The 26,933-nt window shown below is 40.7% G+C and overlaps 2 protein-coding genes across 7 annotated transcripts in view; one reads left to right on the top strand and one right to left on the bottom strand.

The window, feature by feature from the left end:
* Positions 1 to 198: 198 nt before the first annotated feature.
* Positions 199 to 20,868, top strand: LOC127375769 (rasGAP-activating-like protein 1). Of its 3 annotated transcripts, none has more exons than XM_051422016.1 (21): positions 202 to 484; positions 782 to 838; positions 3,104 to 3,217; positions 3,607 to 3,668; positions 7,384 to 7,513; positions 8,097 to 8,178; positions 8,356 to 8,496; positions 8,660 to 8,751; positions 9,517 to 9,634; positions 9,831 to 9,984; positions 12,104 to 12,168; positions 12,483 to 12,595; positions 13,301 to 13,493; positions 13,674 to 13,811; positions 14,922 to 15,066; positions 15,732 to 15,904; positions 17,120 to 17,257; positions 17,655 to 17,790; positions 18,653 to 18,773; positions 18,965 to 19,041; positions 19,148 to 20,868. In XM_051422016.1, the coding sequence occupies exons 1-21, from the start codon at positions 420 to 422 to the stop codon at positions 19,288 to 19,290; spliced, it is 2,457 nt and encodes an 818-aa protein (XP_051277976.1). In that variant the 5' UTR covers positions 202 to 419; the 3' UTR covers positions 19,291 to 20,868. The 3 variants fall into 3 exon arrangements, with proteins under 3 accessions (XP_051277978.1, XP_051277976.1, XP_051277977.1); XM_051422017.1 differs by lacking the exon at positions 202 to 484 and adding an exon at positions 512 to 653; XM_051422018.1 differs by lacking the exons at positions 18,653 to 18,773; positions 18,965 to 19,041; positions 19,148 to 20,868 and having other exon boundaries at positions 199 to 484; positions 17,120 to 17,265; positions 17,655 to 17,752.
* Positions 20,869 to 21,670: 802 nt separating this feature from the next.
* Positions 21,671 to 26,933, bottom strand: part of dtx1 (deltex 1, E3 ubiquitin ligase) — a 56,120-nt gene continuing 50,857 nt past the window's right edge. For all 4 annotated transcript variants that reach the window (XM_051422029.1, XM_051422026.1, XM_051422027.1 and 1 more), the window contains exon 10: positions 21,671 to 26,875. In XM_051422029.1, coding sequence (XP_051277989.1) covers positions 26,651 to 26,875 — 225 coding nt within the window. In that variant the 3' untranslated portion in view covers positions 21,671 to 26,650. The remainder of the gene's footprint in view (positions 26,876 to 26,933) is intronic.

The following is a 26,933-nucleotide window of genomic DNA, read 5'->3' as shown; positions in this document are numbered from 1 at the left end:
TTGTTAATATTGTTTATTTTTCCCATCATGTTTATTTCAGAATGGACACACGTGCTGTTTCATACATTGGTCCAGTTAAAAACAAAAAGACACACACAGAAACACAAACACAACAACAAAAAACACACAACAACACACAAAAAAAAAAAAAAAAACACAACACACACACACACACACAGACACACACACACACACACACACACACACACACACTGTGTCCAACCTGCTGGTCTGACTGGGCTGCATGCGCGCCTGTGTCGCGCGCTACTGGTGGGCTGTGCGCCGTCACGCGCCGAAGGTGCCATGAAATGAAGAAAACTCACTTGCGGAGGGGAAGAGCACTATTTATAAGAGCGCGTATGGGAACATAGGAGGAATTGGATTAATAGCTCCCTCGACTACAAAAAAATTAATAAAAAATGGCCAAAAACACATCTCTTTATTTCAGAATTGTCGAGGGCAGGAACCTCCCCGCCAAAGACGTGTAAGTAATTTGTGAATGGCATGTGCGTCTGTGCTTAGCTCTCAGAATATAGACCGCCTCAACATTGTTTACTAGCTTCTCATCGGGTTAGTTAAATGAGAAAAAAAAGTTGAACCTACATTTTAAACGCCAATTCCTGCTACGTTGTCTCTTCTAAACTCATTTAGAGGTGAGCTCGACAGGTTTATCTCCTTAAAATGACCTCAGCATGAGTAAAATTAAATGAATCTTACCAAAAGGCAATTTAACTACTCTAGTATGTCTCATGTTGTCCCATCTTTCTCTTGTCATCTCCAGCTCCGGGACCAGTGATCCATACTGCATCGTAAAAGTTGACAATGAAGTTGTGGCCAGGTGAGTTCTCTCTTGATTATAAACGAAGATCTGCACAACATGTGCATGAAAAGCGTTTTATTTTACCTCGAGCTGCAGTCGGACAATATCTATTGTCTATTGTCTGAGTGCTCAGATTTGAATATCTCTCATCACAGTTGAGATATTTGCATTAGGTTAGTTTTCTGGCTGTGCTCCCGCTACTCTGCACATGTAAACCAGGGTGGAGTGTGTATGATCAGGCTGGTGGTGCCCACAGCGTGTGGCCCCTCCAACACAGAGAACCTGATACTGGTCTGGCCTTTAAAACACCCGCAGGTAACCATGGAGAGGGTGCATCAATTATTGCAGGGAGCTCCTGGTGTAAGCAAGGTGAATGCTGGGAGCTGGGAGCGGAGTACGCCAGTTCTAGAGGTGTTTGAGTGCAAACGTAGAGATGATTTCATCCTCCAAAGTATTCAAATGAAAGCAGGTTGTTTCCAATAGATGCTACAGTTTGTTGTTTCCAACCTGGTGCTATTTGACTGCAAGCCAGATATCTTTAAAAAAAAAAACAATTGTTTGTTGGCTTTAACAGGAACATGGGTTGAATTCAGTGGCTATTGTTCCATCTGGCATCATGAGGGACAACGGCACAATGATTCACTGCCGACACTCACACTAATTATCTTGTACTTGTAGTGTTACTGGCCAACTGACTCTTCGAGTGTGATGTTCATGGATGATGTGGCTGGTAGATTGTGGTGGGCATTAATGAGTACAGTGCACTCTTAGGAACAGAAGGGCTTATTATAACAATACGGGCTTCTAAAATTGTACCAAGGGTAGCGTATTCTTTGAAATATTTTGATCCTAGATGTATGATTTGCATTGATACCAACACATTATGTTTCTTGAAATATAAACCCGTTCTTCTATATAAAAAACCTTTTTATTATTATGCATCAGCTGTAAAAGAACTTGCATAAATAAATCAGTCTAAAACTGGCAAAATGTTGATTCAAATCATGAACTACTGATCAAAGAATAAGAATACAAGACTACAGATTAGAGATGAATGAAAATAATTTAAAAAATGTCCAAATTCTCTGATATCAGCTTCTCAAATATGAATATTTTCTGGTTTCTTAAGTCCTCTGTGACAGTAAACTGAATATCTTTGGGTTGTGGACAAAACAAGACGTGTGAGGACGTCACCGTGGGAACCAGTGATCGACATTTTTCACCATTTTATGGACCAAAAAACTAAATGATTGATCGAGAAAATGATAGACAGATTAGTTGATAATGAAAATAATCATTAGTTGTAGCCCTACTAGGAATCTGACTGAGGCATTTAGTACTTAACACTCCTCAGTAGTATGTGTTATGGATCAGTCCATATCAATCCTTTTTGGCTTTAACAGAATCCTTCAGAGCTCCTACAAAATGCTGTATCCAGAAAGCCTACTGAACCCTACCTGGAGCCTGCTGTAGTTTTATAAGCAGGACATTTTTATGTTGCTGTAGAGGAGTGAGTCCTTACTTTTTAACCATATTATACCTTAAAATTAAGTAATGCCTGTTTGTGACATTGCATGTATTAGGGCTGGGAAGTATGATCAAACGTTCATATGACAGTAGTTTTTAAAATTCTGATACTACGGCATTTTGTGGATTTCATGCATCATGAGGGCCTTTTTATAGGTTTGTTATGGGCGTCGTTACTCAAAAAATGCAATTTATTACTCGTTACTCTTCAAAAGTAACATTATTACTGCAACAGTAATGAATTACACTACTAGTTATATTTTGTAATTTCAGACTTCAAAATTCAGATTTGTTTGTTAAAATCAATGTAATGGAATATTACTATATGGCAGTATATGAAAAATTCATATTATACTGCAAATTAAACCAGTGTATCGGTGCATGTGTCACTAATTTGTGAGCAGATCCACCATAGAGGGGTTTCTCGGATTATTTCATTTGAATCATTTTTAAGGGCCCGAACATTCAGTATCTGACAAAAAAACTAAATTTAGATAAAGTTTTGAAAGGATTATTTCGTTTTATGTAGCAGACATATGTTTTTTCTATTTGTAATCCCTTGGAGGAATTCCAAATTGCACTATTTTGTGCATATTACTCAAAAAGCAAATAATCTGTCTACTCCTCATGTACTACTTACAAAGAGAGGGTTTATACTGCTGCCACATTTACAGCGATTTCTGCTATTACTCCACTGGTTTTATACATTCATATGAGACGTTTCTGTGTAAGGTCTGGTTAAACCTCTCTTTTCAGGACTGCCACAGTGTGGAAGAACCTTAATCCTTTCTGGGGTGAAGAGTACACGCTGCACCTCCCGATGGGGTTCCATTCACTCTCCTTTCATGTCATGGACGAGGACACGATTGGGTAACGCCCGTCATCCAAAGCTGTCTCATAATGCTTCCATATGCAACCATTACTCTTATCTGTCAGAGCCTGGCAGTTGATTTATGGTCTGTGAGCGTTTGCTTAACTTGGCTCATGACTTGATACATTTGGGTTAAAACCTCATGTAAATGTTTTGGGAAGAAAAAAAACCTCCAATCTTTGAATAAACAAACATCATCAGGCAGATGGTCGCCCAGATTGAGTGATTAAAGGTTGTTTTCTTCCTCCTCTTCTCATGACCACCAGTGCTCTAATCAGCCTGTCTTCAGATTCACCTCATTTAACTCTCGCAAGATCAAACAACTTTGATAGTATTTCCCATAGCTTCTGTCTGATAATCTCTTCTTTTTTTAAATCTTTTTCTGCAGCCACGACGATGTTATTGGAAAGATAACTCTGAGCAAAGATGCCATTGGATCTCAAGCTAAAGGTAGGACTGAACATATCAACATTGGTCTGTAACAGGACGACCAAAGCTCAGAGGTTAAACATACATGGCTTCCCATGAGCGAGTCAAAGGTCTGAGTGATTGAAGAGAGTCGTCTTTTTTAGACTCTGGGAATGTTTCTTAGAGTTCTCTCACACGTTTAAGTTGATTTTCTTCGATTATCAATCTTTTTTTGAGAGTCCCTTTCAGATGTGTTACTTACAACCAGTTATTGATTTTATAGTTTTGTATTTTTCATTAGTTTTGGTTTTATTTCACCTTCAGTTAGTTTCCAGAGTGGGTTTGCTTGTTTCAGTTTAGTTTTTTATTGTTTAGTACTAATTTTTAGGTTAGTTTTTTCTGTAAATACACAATATCATTTCACTTAATTCATGTTTTCAGCTGGTTATGAAACAGTCTAAATTTAATGCTAAAGCCCCTATATGACCTCCACACACAAACAAGATCATCAGCAAGAAGATTGGCTATTCTATATTGTTATTCTTAATGTCGTCCACCTGGTCCGATTCGGTTGGATTCCCCTTGATATCAATGAAACGAGGCGGTGCAAACACTACCGTCTTTTGTCCACAGGGGCCTCCAGAATCAACATAAAATGAAACTTCCTTGTAGGGGCTTTAAATAAAATGTTTTTTCACACCTAGATTTAGCTTTTAGTTTAGTTTGACCAAAAGAAGAGACTAAAACTTTAAAACCACATTTCAGTTTGTTTTTGCTTTTTTCTAAAGTCTAGTTTTTGTTTCAGTTAACTAAAAATTTTTTTCTCACCTAGTTTTTGTTTTTAGTTTAGTCTGAGTTAATTAATAACCTTGATTACAACTGACAGTTGATGCAGTCAGCATTCACATTGATGGCTCTCCTGCTGCCTGTCTTCATAAACTCTGGGCTTTTTCATTGTGTCATTATAAACCATCCTTTTGTGTGGAAGCCCACAGCGCTGTAAAATGAGGCGAACAACCCAAGCATTTCAAATGGCCCCAAACCGTTTAATGTCTGGCTCTCTTACAGAAGCTTTCACATTCAAGAAATTAGTCACAGTGTGTACCTCAGCGTGAACTCGAGCACTTTTTACACCGTCTTGGCCAGACATACTCTGTCTAAAATACGATATGTTGTGATGATGTTGTGGTTTTATTAGATTGCTCAAAGTGTTTATATGTTTGTTGCATACTGATGCCTCTCTCCTGAGAGCCACCTGGCTTGGCCTTCATTCGTGTGATTCATTGCTACATGGCGGTACTGAGTCAGTTCCTCCCTCACAGGAATCTTCTCACAGTCTGGCCCTGACATTGTACCTGTGCTTGTGTCCTATTTCTGAAATAATGAAACAGAACACATCGTGTTGTGCCTGGCTGAAATATAATTTAGCTGTTGTTCAGGGACTATGCTATAGGTTTTGTTCATGCCTTCATCTTGTCTTGCAGGGTGTCTACAGGGTCTTAAAAGGTCTAAAATCCAATCATTAGAATTTAAGGGCTTCAATATGATTTTGACAGGTCTAAAAATGTATTGAATTAATTATTTTAATGTTACTTGTAAATGTGATATTGGGAAACATTTGTATTGACCATGCAGTAACAACTACAAAACGAAACCAACATGGAACAGTATACAGTATATATCATTTTTCTTCATACCCTTTGCACTTTTCTTGCCAGTATGGACATGAAATAGGTTTTATATTGCATTCATAATGGTCCTAACACTAGAACCGTCAGCAGCAGCTGAATACCTAAAATCAATAACAGGTAATACCTGCTATTAGAATCCATTGATTTTTAAGGTACAAGCAGTCTGTGATTTGCCCCAATGGGAGGAGCACCCTGCCCCCACGCCACCAGCATTTTAGTAATTCTCATTTTTCACCAAATATCTATCGTAAAAACTGTACCAGTAGTCGTGTCTCCCCTAAAATATTTTGTATGATCCTAGAAATACTGTAGGAATACTACAAACAACTGTGTGTCTATGCCCCTCTCACATTTCACAACTATGTTTCTACTTCTTTCTTTGATCTTGAAGGTGAGACTACTCTATAGATTATATAAGGTATTATGTAAAATGTATATATAGTTGAGAGAATATTATCGATCCAAGAGGAAACTGACCATCAGACATTGAGCTAGTCTAATGTCAGATCTTTCATTAATAATAAATAACTCTCATTCTTTTATCCATATTGAAGGTTGGACTGTGACTTATGACACAGCTCTATCACTCATGGTAGTGGACAAAAGGTGTTGCCAATAGCAACATAGATTGGTTATCTAAACGCATGAAATTAATAGTGCGACAATGATTGATGATGTGGGGGGATAGGAGTCAATTTGACCTGCTGGAGCTTAAAGATATAAACGCCTATTATTTAAATCTGGCTGTATGTTGACAATTTCTAACAATAAGGTGCTATATGACACACAAAAGTCAAAGACTGGGGGACATGAATATTTTATTTTAACAAAGTTACATACAATTGATAAACACCCATGGGCAAATATTATCCATTGGCGGTTCTAGTGTTAATTTGGTTCTGAACCTGTGAAACCAGCAGGAACCCTGTCTTGTACTTGTGCTCATAGTTGCATGAACTTGCTATTTAAGTACTTCCCCAAATACAGAAATATGACCCATGACCATAAAATGTCAGATAGTCATAAAAATTGCCGACCACTGTTCCCTAAATACGGAAGCGGTTAACGGTTGTGCTTACTTCTATATTTTTAATGCCGTTATTTCTGCTTTCTATTTATTTAACAGGGACAATGCACAATACATGTATTGTTCCAGATATAACTAAATCTGATTTTCAGTTGTAGTCCCTGGGTGGAAGCCACTAGTGCACAGGTTACAAAGATAAAAGATCAGTAGTTAATAAAAACCTGGATGGTTTGGTTATCTCGGGATTGCGAGATAATCAACCCGTTATCTTGAGAGAACAAAAGGTTGTTTGCTCTTATTACAATTTTTTTTTTATCAGAGATCTGGAGAGCCATACCTGCATGCATAGATGGCGTATTATATTATTAACATAATGGGCAACACATAGAGGAATAAGATGCAGTGTGCCAGTTAATATTCATTTTCATACACAAAATGAGCCAGCAGAAAGGAAAAGTGCATGAAAAGAATCTGGACATTGAAAGGATCTTTGAACTTGTTTAATAAATCTCAGTCTTCTCCTGATATATTTCAGTATTACATCACATTGCCAGGAAATTAATGGTTTAAATTAACTCTCAGATGTACGTTCTGGTAACAGCTCTTCTCAGCTCCTTATGAATCCTCCCTGACAGTTATGACAGTGATCCTGAAGACTGAAATCAGATCATTTCCGAGGTTCTCCACAATTATCCAGAAAAGATTATCTGGAGAAAAAAGTAATATTCTTGTGCTAATGAGACATATTAACTCATGACCTCAAGATAATGGCATTAAAACATAATTGCAATCCTGGCTACGCTTCAGTACCTAAAGCCAGTAATAACGTCAGATTACTTTCTCCCATCAACTCTCTAAATCCTTCACTACTGAGAAGCTGAAACAAGTGAATGTTTGGCATTTTTTTTGCTTGAAAAATAACAAAAAAGAGAAAAAAGAGCTGAAACTTTATTAACGTTGATTTTTGAAATAGTTGCAGTGTTGTTATTGACCTGAGTGTTGTTTTAATGAACAATATCTTTCTGTGTGGTATTCTCAGGACTAGATAGCTGGGTGAACCTGACGAGGGTCGACCCTGATGAGGAAGTCCAGGGAGAGATCCATCTGAGCCTGGAGCTACTGAAAGATACGGAGAAGATCAGCCTGCGATGTCAAGTCATTGAAGCCAGGTAACATAAGTGTGAGCTTTGAATCTGCTGGAAAGTGAGCTCATTTAGAGAAAATCATTAGAGTAGCAGGATGACCAGAAGGATAAGTAGAAAGTGTGAGTTTCGAGTGGTAAATATATCTCATGTGTCTTATATGTACAGTAGTTCTAAGCTGATTTAACAGATCATCAGTCAGAAGTGAAGTTTCTGTAGCTGAGACCTGGCAGTGCCATCCCTGTTTCTGTGCTGAAATCTTATCATCATCACCCCGCAGGCCTCCACACTCCCCTCCTGAGTCATACTGCCACTATCGCACCACGCACTGCCCCATCTGTGCATCCCGGGCTACAGTCTCTGCCTCTCAGGCAGGGCACTAATGAGCATGTCAATCAGGGCTTGACACTGTGTTATTCAGACATGCTAGGATGAATGCGAATTAAGTTTGAAAGAATAAGGTCAAGTGGAAAGTTGTGGGTTTTTGCGGTTTTTGTTCCGCACTGCCCCTCACTAACTAATTGAATTTGCAGAACAGGTAATAGGAGCTTGTTGAGCCTTTTAGTGTATTGATCAGTTCTGTTGTCTTTTGGTCCGGTCATACCTGCAGAGACTTGGCTCCGAGAGACATTTCTGGAACATCTGATCCATTTGCAAGAGTTATTTTCAACAACCACAGTGCAGAGACCGCGGTGAGCTCTATGTGCGTGCATGTACAGTATGTATCGTTTCAGTGGAGCCAGAAGTACACATTCTTCCATTGTGATAGTCTGATTGTCTGTCATTTTATTTCATATTAATGCTGTGAAGTTTAGTGGAGAGAGATCTGGTTTTAGGATTTCCTAACAGCCCAACCTGCTGGGTTTTAGATTATCAAGAAGACCCGTTTCCCTCACTGGGGAGAGACCCTGGAGCTGGAGCTGGATCCAGAAGAGCTGAGTGAGGAGGGAACGGTCACTGTGGAGGTCTGGGACTGGGACATGGTGGGCAAGAATGACTTTCTGGGAAAGGTGAGGATGCCGTATTTCAAACAGTATTACATATTTCACAGATTTTTATGTTCTGATCATTACAAAATATGCTTCACCTGGAAGTACAGTAGAGTATTTCCCATCATAAGTTATTATTTATCCTGTCTGATATTGTATCCTTGTCTGTTCTTTATTTCCTCAGGTGGAAATCCCTTTTGCTTGTTTGCACAAGACACCTCTGTTAGAGGGCTGGTTTCGTTTGCTGCCCTTGGGAAACAGTGAGGTTGACGCTGGGTGAGGATTATGGGTGTGCTTGTTTGTACAATGTGGTGAGTTTGTGTGTTTGTATAACTGAGACAAGCATTTTCATTTAGGAATTTGTAAAGATTGAGCAGCATTTGGTGTTTTAGAATGCACTCAAGGAAAGTATTTGTTCCCCTCCGAGCTTTCTTTCATGCATTTAAATGAACATTTGCAGGTGTATAGCCAGGTCTCTGACAGCATCTGTTCCTTGAGATAATTTTAGAACAAAGAAAGCTGAGCGAACTGCTAAAGGATAGTGTCAAAGTAAAATGAATCTCAGAGGCTCATTAGTAGGTGACTCATTATACTGAGGAGAGCAAACTGCTGAGAAGAAGCTGGTTAGAGACCTACTTTCCCCACAGTAAAGTAAGAGAAGTAATGTCATTGCATAGGATACTCCCTCTGGGACTATCTGTTTCAGCTGTTGGTTGTGTGAAAGCAGTGTGAACAGACCTCTTCTTGACCATGAGGACTCCTTAGAATTCTTAATAATATAGCATATAACGATCTGATGAAAAGAAATGATGTGCAGTTATATCAAAACAGTCAAATTAGTTTCTGTCTTCACACACTTCCTACATACAAAATCTTACACGAACACTGTGCAAATTACATTGCAACATAGATGTTGTGGTTTCTTTGATTGACACTTTTTTCCTTCTCTTCCAGAATATTGTCTTTTCTCACTATAAGGTCAAGGTGTGCAGAAAGCCTCATCTTTTTTTTATATTCTGTTGTGCCTTCCTCTGTTGCCAGTGGCAAACTGGGAGCGCTGCGTCTGAAGGTGCGTTTGGTGGAGGATCGGATCTTGCCGTCTGTGTACTACCAGCCCCTCATTCACCTCCTGGTGGAGTCAGTCATCTCCCCGACAGAGGTCGGCATCACTATTTGTCTTCAGTACTGATATTCTGTTGTGTCAAGTGATTGCGTGTCTCTCTGCAGTGTTTCCCCCTCGACCTAATCCACAGTTACCTTGACTCCTCCTGGTTCATTAATCCTGTGCTAGATTTCAGTCCACAGACTTTGCCCATGTCAACAGTGTGTCATTACCTGAGTTCTCCTCCCACCAGGTGGAGGATAGCAGTGCTCTGACCATGCTGGAGGAGGTGACCACGGTTGAGAGCCGACAGGATGTGGCAATGACCCTGGTGAAGATCTACCTGGGCCAGGGCCTGGTGGTGCCATTCCTGGATTACCTTAACACCCGGGAGGTCAACCACACCAGTAAGATTAAAACATAAACTGTTGAATGTTAGATCGATGTTAGACAGAGCCGCTACTAAAGGCTTGGACATATATGGATGGTGTAACATCTTGCTTTTTATTGCGGCGCTCATGTTGACACACAGCTGTGCTGCTGCAGTGACACTTCACTAGACAGCCGCGCTCTGTTCTCAAAAATAGACAGTGAAAATGTTCATAGTCATATCGACATTATACCAGCAACATATGCACCTTTCACTACAGTTTCACTGTCTATATCTGTAGAATATGTCACAGACAAACAAACACCTCCTGTATCCCTTTCAGATTAAAAGCTTAAAGTTTCTGTGGATCCATTCATTTGTTAACAAGGCTTTTATTGTATTGTGTTAATAAAAGGCAAACTCAGTGCAGAGGTAGAGGTAGGCAGTGTGTCCAGGCCTCTAAGTGTAATGTTGGATATGCAGAAATGTTAAACTGTGTTTACTAGATTGTAGTTTACATAGTCAACATCATGAAATAAATAGTCTGCTTTTAAATACAGTGCAGTTATCATGCATTCTTGTCAGATAGAAAGGAATTATTTTAATTTTTGTTCCATTAACGCCTACATATATTATCTCAAACATTTAGCATGTAACAACTACATAATACACAATGCGTAAGACCTAAGTTTATCTCTATTAGTCACGTTTGTATTAGTCAGAGTTTGGGACATGCCAGTTTGCTGTTATTGCTCCACTCTCCAGAGACCTTCTGAGGGCTGCTTGTATTTAACTCTGAACTGACATTAAGGTCTCTGAACACCGCATTCACGGTCCGTGTGTGGGCAGTCCGAGTCTACCAGCACTATATTTACTACCCCGATGCCAATTATTTACTCACCCAACAGTCTTTTCATGGCTCCTCTGTGGTCTGTATTAGTCATGTTTTTGCCTCCGCACCACATCCCCATTGCTAATTCACACAGAGTTGTGCTCTGGTCTTTGGGTTCTGTTGGTGTAGTTTGAGATAATAAGCATAGTGCCTAAGTTTCCATAGCAACTCCACATGATCCGAACAGTAACTGCTTGATCAGGAATAGATGCTGTGAGCAGCTAGACATTAAAGTTAGGCACAGGGGTAAAGAAAAGGAAAATGTGCTCTACACCCACTGGGCTGCAATGCAACCCCCAACGTTTCTCCGTATTTCCTGATCTTTGAATGCAAGATGTTTTACCTGGCAACCCAGTTCTATCACCTTGGATATTTTAGGATCGCCACCTTGAAGGATATAAAAGATGTTGCAGCAAGGTCAGCCTGCCCTCAGTTGTGACAGTGAGCTTTGTGTTTCTAAAGCAGATCAATTCTTGGCTGATAACACAGATCAAACAGAATAGAAAGCATGCACATCCAAAAGCACCAGACCAAAAGGCTGAAGAGAGCACAGAAACAGAGGATCCACACACTGTATTAATAGCTTTCAACAAATTTAATGAAGCAATGTTTCAATCTCAGAGATTTTCATCAAGCATCATTATGTACCAGATGAGGGTCTCTGTGAAAGCTAAAAGGTTGCTTCAGTACATCCATTGGAAGCTTTTAGTACAGTGGTGGGATGCTTTTTTCTGTGTCTGCCCTCAGATACAACAAACTCAGTGTCTTTCTTAGGTATGTTTTTGGCATCGAATGCCTTCATTACACAGACAACAGTAGAGAAAGGACAGGAAATGAGAGACATTGTGGTTTGTGCTCATCAGCAGTGTTGGTTTTTTATTCTTTTTATTTAAAACTATGTGGAGAAAGCTGACTGAGAGTGCTTAGTCAAGTAAAATTGAGTCAAGTTTATGTAGCCAAAAACCACAAAGTATGCCTGAGAGGGCTTTATAGTGTGTACAGAAAATGAAACCCTCCATATCAAGAAAAACGTTATTAGAAAAACGGTTGGGAGGAACCTCATAAAGAACAGACTGACGTGATAGATGCTGCATGAAAAGACTAGACAGTTCTTTAAATTGATCATATCCATATTTCCTCTAAAACCTAAGCTGCTGCATTCCCTGTTATAATTGAATAATGTATTATGTCATGTTTTATGTTAAATTGTGTTATTATTTACTTTACACCTAACCGATCTCTCTCTCTTGTTCTGCTCCTGTAGCCGATCCAAACACTTTATTTCGCTCAAACTCACTTTCCTCCAAGGCCATGGAACAGTTTATGAAGGTGCGTTGACGTGTCTGTTGTTTTATTTTATCAGAAATTGTAAGTCATTGATTTCTCTATCTCTGCTGTGGGTGAAAACATGACATGACTGTTAATTGCTTCTAACCTTTTGGTCGATCTTTGCTGTCTTCCTGAACATTCCCTATCTCTATTAAATGTGCACTGAGTTAATTACACATCTCATGGTCCCCTGCTGCGTCACACTGTACCTTGTTTACTCTCTCTGTTCTGCAGATTTACACATTTAAAAAAGAATCCCTGTAGCATAGATGCAAATGAGATGTCTTCAACATATGGTATTGTTTTGCTGTCAGGCTGTTGGCATGCTGTATCTGCATGAGGTGCTGAAGCCCATCATCAACCGCATTTTTGATGAGAAGAAGTACATTGAGCTGGACCCATGTAAGATCGACCTGAACCGCACAAGGTAAAACATATCCTGCTTTATCTCACAATACCATATTCGTATTCTGACCTAAAAATAGTCCAGCTTTGCTTCACAGGTGCTTGTCTTAATCCGCAAATGGGGATTTTGGGTCGCCAAAATGTCCATGTGTGTAGTTCACAATCTGTGTGTTAAAATGGTCAGATGGTAAATGCTGCCACAGGAGATTGCCCACTTCCTTCACACTTAAACCCCGAGAGCAAGGCACCAATGTGAGAAAATAAAAAAAAGAGGAAGGGCTGTAAAAAGGGGGGAAGGCTGTTGCTTGGCAACTGCTATGAGCCCCCTGAGATGTCTATCTCTGACATGGAGGGAGATCATCCAGGATCTAACATGCTCTGCGTCTGCGGTAGATCTGCCTGCCATCACCTTATCTGTTGTCTCCACTCCGTGTATATATATCTCTCCAGACAATTCAGCACTCAATATCTGTGTTCATCTGTCTAGTCTCTGAAATAGCATGCCCTCACATGAAATTACATAATCAGGAAGAGAGAGGTTATCAGATATTTCTAAGAGGCATTGTAAATTTGACTATATTGCTTAATTGATACAGTCTTTATGTGATTAAGCCAAATCTATATACAGAACAGCTGGTGCTCTGTCTTATCTGCCTGGTTGTGTATACTCAATAGGTTCCTGACACAGGGATTCACTCATTCACAATGTCTGTCTTTCTCTCCGAAGACGCATTTCATTTAAGGGCGCAGTGTCAGAGGCAGAGGTGCGGGACAGCAGTGTGGAGATGCTACACAGCTACTTAACCAGCATCATCGAATCAATCGTGGGCTCAGTCGATCAGTGTCCTCCTGTCATGAGAGTGGCCTTCAAGCAGCTACACAAGAGAGTAGAGGAGCAATTTGCTGAACCTGAGAATGAGGTCAGTCTGGAGCAAAAGCACTGCTGGGAACACCTTTTCAATGCATTTTAATGCATCTGTAGGGCTTGTGCATTTGAGATTTAATCATTTTACATTACCATTATATGTTATACATTCAGCTGTTACCCTGAGAGACAGAACTCACCTCCCTTTCCTGTCAAATTGACTTCATTTTTACAGGATGTGAAGTATCTGGCCATCAGTGGATTCTTTTTCCTGCGTTTTTTTGCTCCTGCAATCCTCACACCTAAACTGTTCCAGCTGAGGGATCAGCATGCTGACACGCGTACAAGCAGAACACTGCTACTACTGGCCAAGGTACGATTTACAACACAGACATATACACAGACTCTTCTATGAATAATGTATTCATGTCCAGACATCACACTTAAGTGCAGGAAAAACAAACAGTAAAAAAGTGGACGAACTGTGTGCGTGGCTACATGCTGTCTGCCAGCTGTGAGGGATTTTTTTATTGCAGGTGTAAAACAAATACATATGAATCAGGAACACAGCACATGTTTATAATATGTGTACAGGAAGCAGTGCGTTTGTATGCAGTGATGGCCAATAACAGCACACACAGCACAGAGTCGTTCTTTGCTTCTTCTCCTTGTTGGGTAATTATATAATGCTGTTCAGTCTGTAACTTAAAGTAACTTTTATTTCAATATAAAAATTTTAGCTATAAATATAACCCTCTCAGAAGCTGGAATTAGAAGTAGAAATCCATGACAACTCAAGATCATGCACAGCACATCTCACAATGGTTTGATTTACTGCAGGGGTTTTCAGTGTCATTCTTTGCACTAAAACTTTGAACAATACCCTCTCACATTATGCCCCACTCCAACATCCTGTTTCAAGTGAAGACAGATTAAGTTACCAAAAAAAGTTCCCACGGAAAAAACACTTCCTTGTGACTGGCAAGAAAGTCAGTTAGGCTGTTAGGTAGGTTATAACTGAGAGCTCGCCATGCTTTTGAATGGAAGTGACCCCCAGCTGTGAAGTAAACACCCTGGATATCATTAAAAACTAGGGTGTCATGGTCACATATTAGAAGAAAAGTGAAACCTTGTTGTTCTCCCACGTGTGGCTTCTGCGGTTGCTGTCCATGGTGCTGAAGTGCTGTTGCCATGGGTCCTCTACAGAGAAAGGGAACAGGCTATTTTTACCTCTGTGTGTGCTGTGACCAGACTGCGGTTCAAAGCCGAGCATCAGAGAGGGGTGTAGAGAGGGACTTCCTCCTCGCCCTAGGCCAGGTGTGGGCCGGACAAAGGGCCTCACAGCATGCTTGGCCTCAGGGACCCTTTTGATCTGCGACTTTGAGATATGCAGTCACTCACACTGAGTTCTGTCAGTAACTGCAGATTTGATGTGCTGGAGATGTGAGTGTTGAGTTGATATTGTGTCTTTGTGTGTCGCCAGGCATTACAAAGTGTCGGGAACTTGGGCCTTCAGCTGGGTCACGGAAAGGAGCAGTGGATGGCGCCACTTCATCCCATCATCCTACGCAGTGTGGCCTCTGTCAAAGACTTTCTGGACAAGTTGATCGACATAGATCATGACATCGGTAAGGCTGACAACAGTGAACACACCGCTAAACTTCTAATCAAGAAGAAAGGAGGTCATGCTGTTGAGCTAATCAGGCAAAGGCCAGCTGCTAGCGGCAGCTCCCAGCTGATATCAGGATTAAGCGAAACAATGCTGTAGCTGCGTGGTGAAATATTCATAACTAGCTGGAAGCCCAGAAAAGAGATGACATGGTTAACGAGCTGGCGGGGAGCTGGAGTGAGAAGCCACAGGTGCTTGTACACGCCACACTGGTTACCCAACATGTCTTGGCTGCTTCCTTACCGTCATGTGTGAGTGAGGCTGTTGTTGTGAAACATCTTCCCCCTCTGATGTATCATGTTTCAGCCTCCTTCTGCACATCACACCCACTCTTTTCTCTTAAAGGCCAGTTTGACATTTAATGCTCTTCAGGTGGATTTGTTGGACAGAAGTGGACGCTTGTTATGTCTCTTTGAAGCTGTCCTTCATGTGACGATGAAGGAGGCGGAGGTGCCATCAATAACAAAGTGTTGAAAATGAAGACTTGAATTGTAGTCTAACAATAAAACAGACTCTGTTTGTTTATTATCATAGCACCACCTTGTGTCTATATGGATGAACATGCTGTTACACAGTGTTCCTCCACATTCTCCTGTTCAAAACTCTTTCAACCTCATCCTGCAGTGTCGGAGGTGCCGCAGAGGGCTGTCTTCATGCCGTCAGTCACAGTTAAAGAGGGGTACCTCCACAAACACAAGACGGAGGGACCCCAACTGCTATCCCGCTTCGCCTTTAAGAAACGCTACTTCTGGTTGACAAGTGAGACGCTGTCCTACGCCAAGACTCCTGACTGGCAGGTTGGTATTGAACCAGCACGATAGACACAGATGTTTCACATCATTTCACAGATAGCTAGATGTTGTTCTTTAAGGACCAGTGTGTATAATTTAGTGGCATCCATCAGTGAAATTGCAAATTTGAATACAGCTTAGCCTCCCAAGCATGTAAGAGAAACTAGAGTAGGCCAGACTATCTAGATCCCCTGTTTAGAGCCAGTGTAATGATAAAATTACCCTGTTACTGCACCCGATAAGGCACTTTACAGCAGCATGAAGTTTAAATTCTTCATAGGTAATCACGTAGGTGGAGGAGAAGCAACGCCAGCAGTTTTGGAGATATTTTAAGCAACTTTACAACATTTACAACATTTAATTTGTTACATTGACATTACATTACAAGTGAGGAACATCTGACGAAAATGAAACATTTTATCTTACCTGTTCCCTTTGTTTTATATACAAGCCTAAAATAGATCAGTAAACTTTGAATCAAAGTCATGTGAAAGTGACTCATCCATTTTTAGAAGCTGATACGCCTTCTGATAATGAATCAACCACTGTGTATACCCTTTGAAGGACCTTTATCAACTTGGCTCATAATAAGAGGAAACATTTTAGTCGTCCCCAGCTCACTTCATTGTATTTGTGTTGATCTCCTTGTGAGAACATCATTAGTGTTATTACCATGTGGTGCCTAACCTTGTGATAATGATCTCCTCTCATTCACCAGCCAGAGACGGAGAGAGCGAGGGAGACCGAGAGCGGAGCAGGCTCTCTCTAGCCCAGTAAAAAGCTCTCTCTTTGAGCCAGTGTCGGCTTTGTGTGACTGGAATAAAGGCGAGGGGTAATTGAAGGCTGTGGATATTCATGCTAACATTGCAAATCAGATTGCAGACAATGTCCTGGCCCCTTTCCTCAATGTTGGAGCACTCCAGTCTCAGTGAAGCAAGCTCCCATTGGAAGTGGCTGATTTACACTTTAAAGTGGCCTTTGCTGCCACGCTGATCTCATCTTCACTTCCTCCTTGTCTCACACTGTTCCTCCTCGCCTAATGCGTGCAAAATATTTCAGTATTAGACGCCGCTCCATTAATTTGCTGTGTGATCAAATGTCACTTTTATTTCGGGTAAAAACCTTAGTGGAGACAGCCTCAGGCAGAAGCATGATCCATTATTACCAGCCTGTGCATACTTGTGTTAATTGGTGTTGTGGTTTGTGGCTGAATTGTTGCAGGTGCGCTCCTCGATCCCCATTCAGTGCGTGTGTGCCGTGGAGAGGGTGGATGAAAATGCCTTTCAGCAGCAGAATGTAATGCAGGTCATCACCCAGGACAACGACGGGCAGCTGCACACCATGTACATCCAGTGCAAGGTGCATTGGTACTGACACCAGCCAGTCACCAAAAAGTTCATGACCTTTTCCAGTTTAACCCAGACTATGCTTTTTTTCTTGGCTTTGGCACAGATAAAGCATTATTCCCTTATTATTATTGTATTGTATAGTTTGCTATTAGAGTTAAGTTAAAATAGAATACTGATGACAGTCTATTAGAAAAAGTAAAAGAACTATATTAGTTTTCATTCTATTGATACATTAGTTCAAGAGGGAATGTTAAATTCACGTACAAAGAAATAACATTGATTTGATAAAACTTTATTCATGAAGGCTTATTAGCTGATTACTAATCATTTTCCCCTGCTTTGATTGCAATATGACTTTAAGGGGCCACTAAACTCATGGTTCATGGTGTTTTTTTCTGTCTGAATAGAACGTGAATGAGCTGAACCAGTGGTTGTCGGCCATCAGGAAGGTCAGCATCTACAATGAGCGCATGCTGCCCTCTTTCCACCCAGGAGCTCATCGCAGTGGCAAGTGGACCTGCTGCCTGCAGGCGGACCGCGCTGGTAATGCTGCTTTTATGACTGCTGACGCTGCACAAACTTTATGTAACCTTCTTTTTATTGTACTGTTTGTAAATTGTACTCAGATTTACAATTACAAATGTGTTCAATTACACCCACGGCGCCCCCCGAAGGATCATCAGGAATTAACAGCATCCCAGAGCAGTATTTGGCCAACAGCATGCAGGCTTACATCTAGTTCACAACACTTCTTCACTCCTGGTTGACTAACTCGTAGCTTGCTTCAAAGAGCGAATGAGCTCCTGGCCATCCATATTTAATGACCAAAACCCCCACTTTGTAGCTGCCATGTTTTTGTTGCTTCAGTGGAGAACGAGCTCTGAGAATCATAATGTAATTTTCTCTGACCAATTACATTTAGTCATTGTCTGAAAGCTACACCAGATTAAACTCCTACAGTCCTGAACAAGAGAAACGTTTCATCAGTCAGTGTTTATATGACATATGTTCCCTGTAGGGCTGTACAATTAATCTTATATTATCGAAACTCAATATGGCCAAGTGCAATATGAAAATCGCAGGAAACTCTTTTGATAAAGGTAAAATGTGTCAAAACAGCATTATAATGAAGTACTGTATTTCTACCGTTCAAATCTTGTTCTCCAGATGCAAATTTCAAATATGTTTGCAATATGTTTTTACCACATGGTGCAGCCCTTGTTCCCTGTTGGTTAAACACTGGGTAATGCAAGCGCTTAGAGTTTGACTGCCACTCAGGCTATTCACACTAAAAATGTACAAGCTTGTATTACGACACCTCCATCCAATTATCAACTCGAAAGCATATGCTGTGTTTGAGGCTCATGTGTGGTGCACCACTGTCCAATGAAAGCCTGGTTCTCAGTTACAGGCTGCAGTAGAACCCACTCAGCCGTGACTCTGGGCGACTGGAGCGACCCACTAGATCCCGACGTCGAGACGCAGACTATATACAAGCAGCTTCTTCAGGGCAGAGACAAACTCAGGTCAGTGGACAAAAAAGTCTGTAAACATCCTCAGCCTGGATGCAGTTCATTTACTGGACACTAGAGGTCTATGTTGCTCTGCTGCTACTGCTCATGCTTCACATGTTTCACTGTCACTGTTTGAAAAGACAAAGCAGCTTCTAGAGAGTAGTCAGTGATCATATGATTAATGTTTGTGATTCATACCGCAGGAAAAAATATCTGGAGACGCCAGATGCTGATCAGACGTCCAGCAATAAAGAAAAGATCAACTCTGACATTCACCCAGGTGTGACTGCAGCTCCTGCAGCTCCTGCAGTTTTTATTGTTGTGTGTAGCCTCATGTTATCATCATGATTTGTCTTTGATGGCACTGAACACTTTCTGTCTCATAGATGGTGCAGAATGTAAGCAAATGAAGCCAGGTCAGAGCGTTGCTGCTCGGCTGCTGGCAGTGATAGACGATCTGGAGCAGGCTCACACCACCTTCCAGCGCAGGGAAAAGGAGGACGGCACCAGTGTCATTCTGAATCCCTAGACTCCACATAGACTGGGATCCACTAATGCCTGAAGGGGGTCGCTCAGCATCCTGTACCAACCCGAGTGAGCATCAGTTATTCACTCTCTTGATTGTCAGGGAGAGTAAAGTGGCCACGGGGTGCAACCTCTTCCAGCCCTTTTAGTACATTTCCCGCTGTAAAGAGCAGAGGGAATTCTGCCACTTTGAATCTTTTTGTATTCTCTGAGTGCCACCGGCTTCAACAGCGCCGGGGAGAGATTATGATACTTGACGATAAAGAGGGCCGAGGGACTTTGAAGCATGATCTGACTTGATATTTTTTATGTAGATAACAAGCAATCCCTTGCATGGCCTGCATCCACTTGTTGTGAAATGTGAAAAGAAGCTTTTATATTTTGAGATACTGTACAGGACCTCGGTCGCACATTTTTATGCAAAAAGCTTGTTGTAGTGTAATCTACAGTACCTGAATGTAAGGTGTTTTGATATTGCTTTTATTTTGTATTTTACTGAGGCAATTTATCACCTTGGTCGCAATGTAGCATTGACATTAACATTAGAGGTCATACCACCACAAGTTTATGAAATGCTGGTGCACATGCCACAGTATCACGCTGCCTGTACAGTGAGTATTCATTTTAAATTTTGAATTGTTGCTTTGGTCCCTTTATACAAAACATTGTGCTTTTCTTTGGTGCTATGGCCAGTCAACTTAAATGTTTGGTTCTGATGTAATTTGCATATTTTAAATGTTCTTACACTTGATGTAGCCACTCCTAAAGTCATAAGGGTAATGTATACCCAAAGTCCATACATATAACAGATCAATCTTGAATATAAGTGAGACAATAGGAGTAATAATTATGTGATGTTCCCATTTTAAGTTTAAGTTTACATTTTCCTTGAGATTTTGGTGCCACTATTCGGCTTACAAGTGTCAGGATCTGTTTGAGATGCCAAAATTGTTTTTAAAAGTTGAATTCTGAAGCACTTGAATAACATCGATTTTCTTTATGTATCTGAGACACACAAACTGTACACGGACATGCTGTAAAGCCATTTCCCGTAGAGCGACTAGTGTTCAGTGTCTTTCCCCTAAACAGAAAAGGTCAGTGAGTGTAATGGAGATCTGATCTGTGATCTCTCAGAAAGCCTCAGCAGGCCACCCTGTCTGTGGAGCCGTTTAGATTATATTATGGCACAGCTACTGTAGTGTCTGCCTGTCTTTTAGAGGAATATTTATGTGTGGAGTAAACATTCTCCCTGGCTTAGATGTAACTCTATAGTACACATGCCAGACATGACAATCAATAGGCTACATTCATGCAGAGTTATTCTTTAAGTGTTTTGGTATTTGCTGCACACAAAATTTGTTTTAGTGATTTCAGATCTGTCACACAATCTTTTCAAAAGTAGAGTAAGATGTCGCTTGTGAATCTTGATATTCCCTGAATGAGGGCTTTTATTTTGAAAAAAGGAAAAACACTACTGCCTGTACTTTATTTTGCAAATACACCATGATGGTTTGTTCCAAGTGGATTGTTACTGTGAACTAAACACAACTGTATTATTCAGTAAACTATTATTTCAGCTGAAGTCAAGTGTCACATTTGTGTTCTCTTCTTGTTCATTTGTGTAGAAATGATTATGTATCTAATATTCTGTCCATTCCTGGTTAACTTTAAAGTGGAAGGTCTGACTCAGCGCAGACAATGATATTTATTCATGGTATTACAGGAAATGTCATTACGTGTCTGACAGATCCCAGAGCAGTGTCATGGTTACCACACCAGCCCTTTGTTCAAATGAATAATTTAATCAAACCACCATAACCACAGACTTTACAATCCAACAGGAGTCAGAATCTAATGTTAAATAATGCCACACAAACAATGTTTGCAGCCGTTCGTCCTCCGAGCCTTATTTAAATGCTAATGAGAGCAGTGATGCAGCAGAGTCTCCCTTCTAGCTCTCTCATTAGGCATGAGAGGTGAGCGATGAGAGGAGGCAGGGCAGGAGGGCTAGGTACCAGAACTAGCAGGAGACTGACCTTTGCCCTGAGCTGCTGGGTCAGTCAGTGCTGGAAGGAAAAGGGGTGAGTTTAAGGGAAAGTTGGTCTCCCTCAGGCCCCTGGTGGAGGGCCTGCTTTAGTGTGCACCAACCACAGCTCTTCAGCACAGCACCAACATACAGCAGCCAGTGACAGAAAATGACCATAAAGCAAATTTACTGCCAGTGAGAACTGTTCCTGCTGCACTCCACAGCTCCAGCAAAGCTCATTTATATCCACATAACGAGGCTGTAGAGCACAGAGCTGCCCGGGGAGAAGGAAATGGTGGAGCTAAATAAAGGAGGATGTGCCACTGAGTGGGGGAAAAAAAACCAGGAAGAGCCAAGGTGACAAAAGGTCAAACTACCCCTGTCGAGGGTACATTTATTTTTCCACGAGAAACACACAAACATGCAACAAGGTCATCACAATTCAATAAAGACCGATAGATTAAGAAGCCCTTTATAGTTTAATCAATGTCTCTCAATATCTTGCTTTTAGTTTGTCTCAGTTTCTCTTTGTGAACCATTTGAAATAGCAATATGTAGACACTGCTTAAGAGAACTCAAACCACAGAAGTCATGATTTGAAAATGTCAATTGAAATGAGCACTTAAAAGTCAAAACATTTGCATGTTTTGTCAAAAGAGTGAGGAGAGCAGCCAAACGCTGTCTCGTCCCCATCTGTGTAAATCAAACCCGATAAGAGGAAAAAATCTTTCTAACGAACTGGAGTAAGATGCGAAACCACAGTGCTAAACCACCAGAAGACCTGGGTGATATCTCTAAAGAAGCTATGATGTTTTCATACGCAAAAAAGCTATGCATTGTCAATAAACTTGCTCACAGTTTGGTTAACATGCACCTCTAGGAGAACATTACTGTATCTTTAAAGGACATGAACCTACGATTCGTTTACTAGACGCACACATTCACGCACATTCGCACAGACAAACACGCAGTATATCCACACAAAATGTTACGGTATCATTTAGAGAGAGAAGTACAGTTTGCAGTTGACACTACGAGAGAGTACAACTGTATTTACTCCTAGACAAAGTGATTTCATCCCTTATCCCGCTCCTAATCAAATGGAAAATAGTATGGAATGAATCTTGATAAGAGTAATACAGCAATGTTATGTAATAGTTCTTTTAGAGACAATCATCATTCAAAAAAAGACATCAAAAATATATGTTTTCTAATACATAGCATGTGGACATCCTCGGATTGCGACCCCTTTCGTTTAGAAACCTGGAGGTAGGCACCCCATAAAGAAAACATCCACCGTCATTTAAACCGAAAGAATCTGCCTTCTTGCTACACATAAATCATGTATTAGATTTTAAAAATAGTAAATTGCATAAACACCATCTCGCTCTCTTTCTTAATCAAACAAATACCAAACCATGTTTTATTCATCATTCCCATATAAGTCTGTACACACCTGAAAAGTCTAAAGGGCCTGCATCGTTCATACTACAAGGCCGACACATGGAAAGGAAAGGTCGAAGAAGCAAACATTTGGATTTCTCTGGTTAATGAAACTTCACTCAACGTGGAAAAAATTCCCTGATAGATTGGAAGCATTCTCTCTTGCTGTCCCGTATTATAAAGGGAGTCAAAAAGGTCGTGAAGGAGAAAACTTGAGATGGAGCAGGCCAAACAATGACTGTTTTCAACACCTGGGTCAAAATCACACAGACAAATACTTTTAGTGGTTTGTTTTAGCCTGTGCAGTTCAAAGACCCTGAAAACTGTTAAGTATTTCTCTGTAAGATTAAATATTCATGATTATATAAGCAGCAATAAAGCTAACGTTTGGATAATCAGCTGATTTTTGGGAAGAGTTTAACTTCAAGACTCAAATTGGCTTGGGGTCACTGCTGGTATTGTCATCTCAGAGGAGGGCCACTACTAAGTACAATAAGAAAGTGCAATATTCTTAAAATACTTCCATTACTGACATTACACTGAACAAAAACATGCAAAAAGCAGTTTTTATACATCTTTGTATCATCATTTTCATATTATCTTATTATCAACCATTTGTGAGCATTTTTGACGAAATACAGTTAAATATATATATATATATATATATATATATATATATATATATATAAAATTGTGTTTTCATTTTAATTGCATATGAAGGGACAGTTTAACTTGATATGAAACAAATTTATTTTTTAAACTTATAAAAGTTAAATAAATCTTGCGGGCCAGATAATATTATATTTTGGACATCATGTCGCAGGCCGGAGTGAGGAGGATAGAGGGCCGGAAATGGCCCCCAGGCCGGCAGTTTGAAACCCCTGCTTACAGCTAGTATACATTGCTAGCTAGCTTCAGACATCGGTGCATTACATTGGCTGTTTTTGAGGCGAATCAACAGACTGGACAAACTGTCCCACAGTCAAATTATTGCCAATTCGTAAAATGCCATTTGGAGCCAGAGAGGAATCGGGTTTGGCGCCACGGTATCGAGGTCCATCAAGTAAATCATGATGTAAAACCCCTGTTTTATAGCTTCAAATAACTAATTCAAACCAAACTTAGCAGAAAAATGAACACTTGAACATACATCAGAGTGATCAGAACTACTTTAAATGACAGAAGCAATCTTTGGGAAACATTTATTTGACGTGTATTTTGTTTTTTTAGTTTGGCCCATCTGCTAACATTGAGGCTTTATGATCTATACTGCAGTCAGCCACCACGGGGCGACCGATATGTTTTGGCTTCACTTTTAGACAACTGTCATGTCATCCTTCTTTATATATCGGAACACACAAATACAAAAAAATCTCATGTAAAATAACCAAAAATGTTCAAACTTTGGAAGAAAACTGTATTGTGTTCATTTAAGATAAGGATAGTTAGTTGAGAAAATAGGTTTACAGGGCCTTTAAAAACATTAAATTCAGTGTACTTAGATTGACAACTGACTGAGGTCAATCCCACCAATCTGTTGCTCCACTTAGCTAAAACAAACTAAGCATTATGTGTAGCTTCTTTTTAACCCAGGTGTGATGTTTTCATCTTCAAACTGAGCAAAGATTGCTGACTGCATCCATTCCCATGTTCTGGACAAGTAGAAAAAGAGAAATGGCCCATTTGGAGGGGAAACGGTCATGTTCATGCTGCTAAAGCTCCCCCACCAATAATAAAGACACATTTACTGTATTTATTGGGAGTCCCACAGGGGATCGACTACACAGATTCTACATTAAGGTAACGACAGCAGCATACGCTAAGACTACTTGTAATATAAGACGTCCATAACATGTCGTACATATTTCAACAGTCCCTGACATACTGACAAATTCATCTTTGCCAGATTTTATGTATTCATGGTAACATGTGCCTGTGTATAGATATGTGGGCCAGTCGATATCATTATATTTTTTATATAGAAGAGTATAAAAATAAATTAAACTTACACCATTGACTCAAATTGAGCTTGAATTTAAAGGTATATCACATCTGCAAATGTATATTATATATATTTTTCAAAGCATTGCAAGCCAGTTTATAAACATCAACTTAAAAAAAAGGACAGATTTTGTTGCAATTTAAGACATTTTTCTAAAAATTAAACTACTGATTAAACAAAACCGTTGCCTCAAAGTGCTATGGAAGACTATGATTCACTCCAAAATGAAGCTCACAGCTGGGTGTCCACTCGATAAACCTTACATCTACACCCCCGCTCATTAACATTGATCAGATATATTTATGGAGAATTATGCAGCACTGGGTTATCTTTTATCTCAGACTAAAGAAACATCACATCTCCACCAAGGACCTTCAAAAAGTCTTTAGCTTACAGGCATAATATCTGAGGGGTAAAGAGGAGAGCGTAGGAAAAAATGGTTACCAGCAAATAACATACCAACATTTGCATGGTTCTCGAGGAGGAGGAGGAGGAGGAGGAGGAAAGTGGGGGCGAGGCCATACATCAGGATTGGCCCTAGCAACTCTTGAGTGAGCTCACGCAGGGAATGAGATATTTCACTGCTCGCTATACAAGCGGTGGAGCCCTGTGCACTGCCTAGCAGCAAACAAGCTCACCAGAGACTTTCAGATGGCAGGCGAGCAGGAGGGCTGCCCGAAATCTCCAAGGGAAAACTGTTGGTGTTTAAAAGAGGGGACCTCCATCTGTGAGGAGAGTGTTCAGCTATTCTCCTCAAGGACTTCGAGCCAGCATATTAATGCCTCAAAGCACGCAATCACACACGCTCGCCCCTCATGTATGGTCAGCATGATGGATCGTGCCAACGCCTGGGTTTGCTCCAGCAGGGAGAAAAATAATGCCGGCTTTATATTCACAGAGGTCAGCGTCATCAGTGTGTCAACAAAACAAATGAGTTTAACCTTGGAGTGTAGCAAACCCCGCTTCACAACCTCAGCCTTTCAAGTTACAACACCTCGTAACAAGCATCAAACTGACCGGTGAGATGCTTGTTTCATCTATTTCACGTCTCCTCTCATAGACAGTCCACAAGGTTAACCACACAACATACGTTTACAACCAAACACTAATATTTCATAGCCTTTAGCTCTCTGGAATCTACTTCATGCACTACAGAACACGCTTTCATTTTACAGAACAACTGACCTAAGGTATCAGAAGTGGAAAATGTCAGAGATGCCCAGTGCAACTTTACAGTAATATCACCAAAAAGCCCAAATCCTCTCCTTCAAATCACAAAACCACCACTTGTTACACGACAATAATTAATTATTAGAGAAAAGGGGGAACAAAATATCGATTCAGGATCATTCCGAATGCTGAAATTCTCTTAAATGTCTCTTCACAAAAACAAGCAATACCGATCTATTGACACCTCTCCCTATTGCAGATATTCGCCCAACATTCATTATGCAGCGTTAGTCTGGGCCATGCATTCTGGAGTTCAGCATTTACAAATATGCCTTTGTATAGTTTTGGCCCCTCAGGAGGAACAGCTTCAATTTGGATCTAAAAGGGGTTAAAGACCATTTACCTGCAGCTACCGACATCAAGACAGAAATGTCACCTTATCTTTACATTCTTCAACCCTCTGAGAAAATTTGGCATAAACACACATGCTCAAGGCATGTATCAAGAGACAGCAGGGGGGGATCTTAGGTTACACACATCAAAAAGACTGATCATAACCACGTCATTTATTTTGCTTCCGTTGCTCTTGTGCCACCACTTCTGCAGGGGTTTTTTTTGTTTGTGGGGAGTAAAGAGTTGTCGGCCCGTCATGCAGTGTCCCTGTTCTCTGGGAGACGGCGGGGCATGGTGGGTTGTGGTCCTGTGTACTAGCTCAGCTGCACATCAGTCCTTCAGGTTGTCCTCGCCGACCCCCTGGGCCGACAGCTCTGTCAGGACGTTGTCCAGGTAGTTAGGGTCGGGGTAGCCGTGGCCGGTCAGGTTGGAGCCGAATTCTGTCTTGTGGTGAATCTCGTTCCACACCACCGTGTCCGACTCGCCCGTGGTGCTGGACGTGCCGATGGTGAAGATGAGGCGTCGGTCCCAGGCCATGATCAGCAGCTTCAGGACCTGGAGGGAGGGAGGAGGTTGGAGAAGGAAGTTATTATCCCTCTATAGCAAGAAGAAA

This window comes from Dicentrarchus labrax, unplaced genomic scaffold, assembly GCF_905237075.1.
Source record: "Dicentrarchus labrax unplaced genomic scaffold, dlabrax2021, whole genome shotgun sequence".
NCBI classification, from domain to species: domain Eukaryota; kingdom Metazoa; phylum Chordata; class Actinopteri; family Moronidae; genus Dicentrarchus; species Dicentrarchus labrax.
Note: the sequence above shows the minus strand (reverse complement) of the source record. Positions and strands in the feature narration are given on the sequence as shown.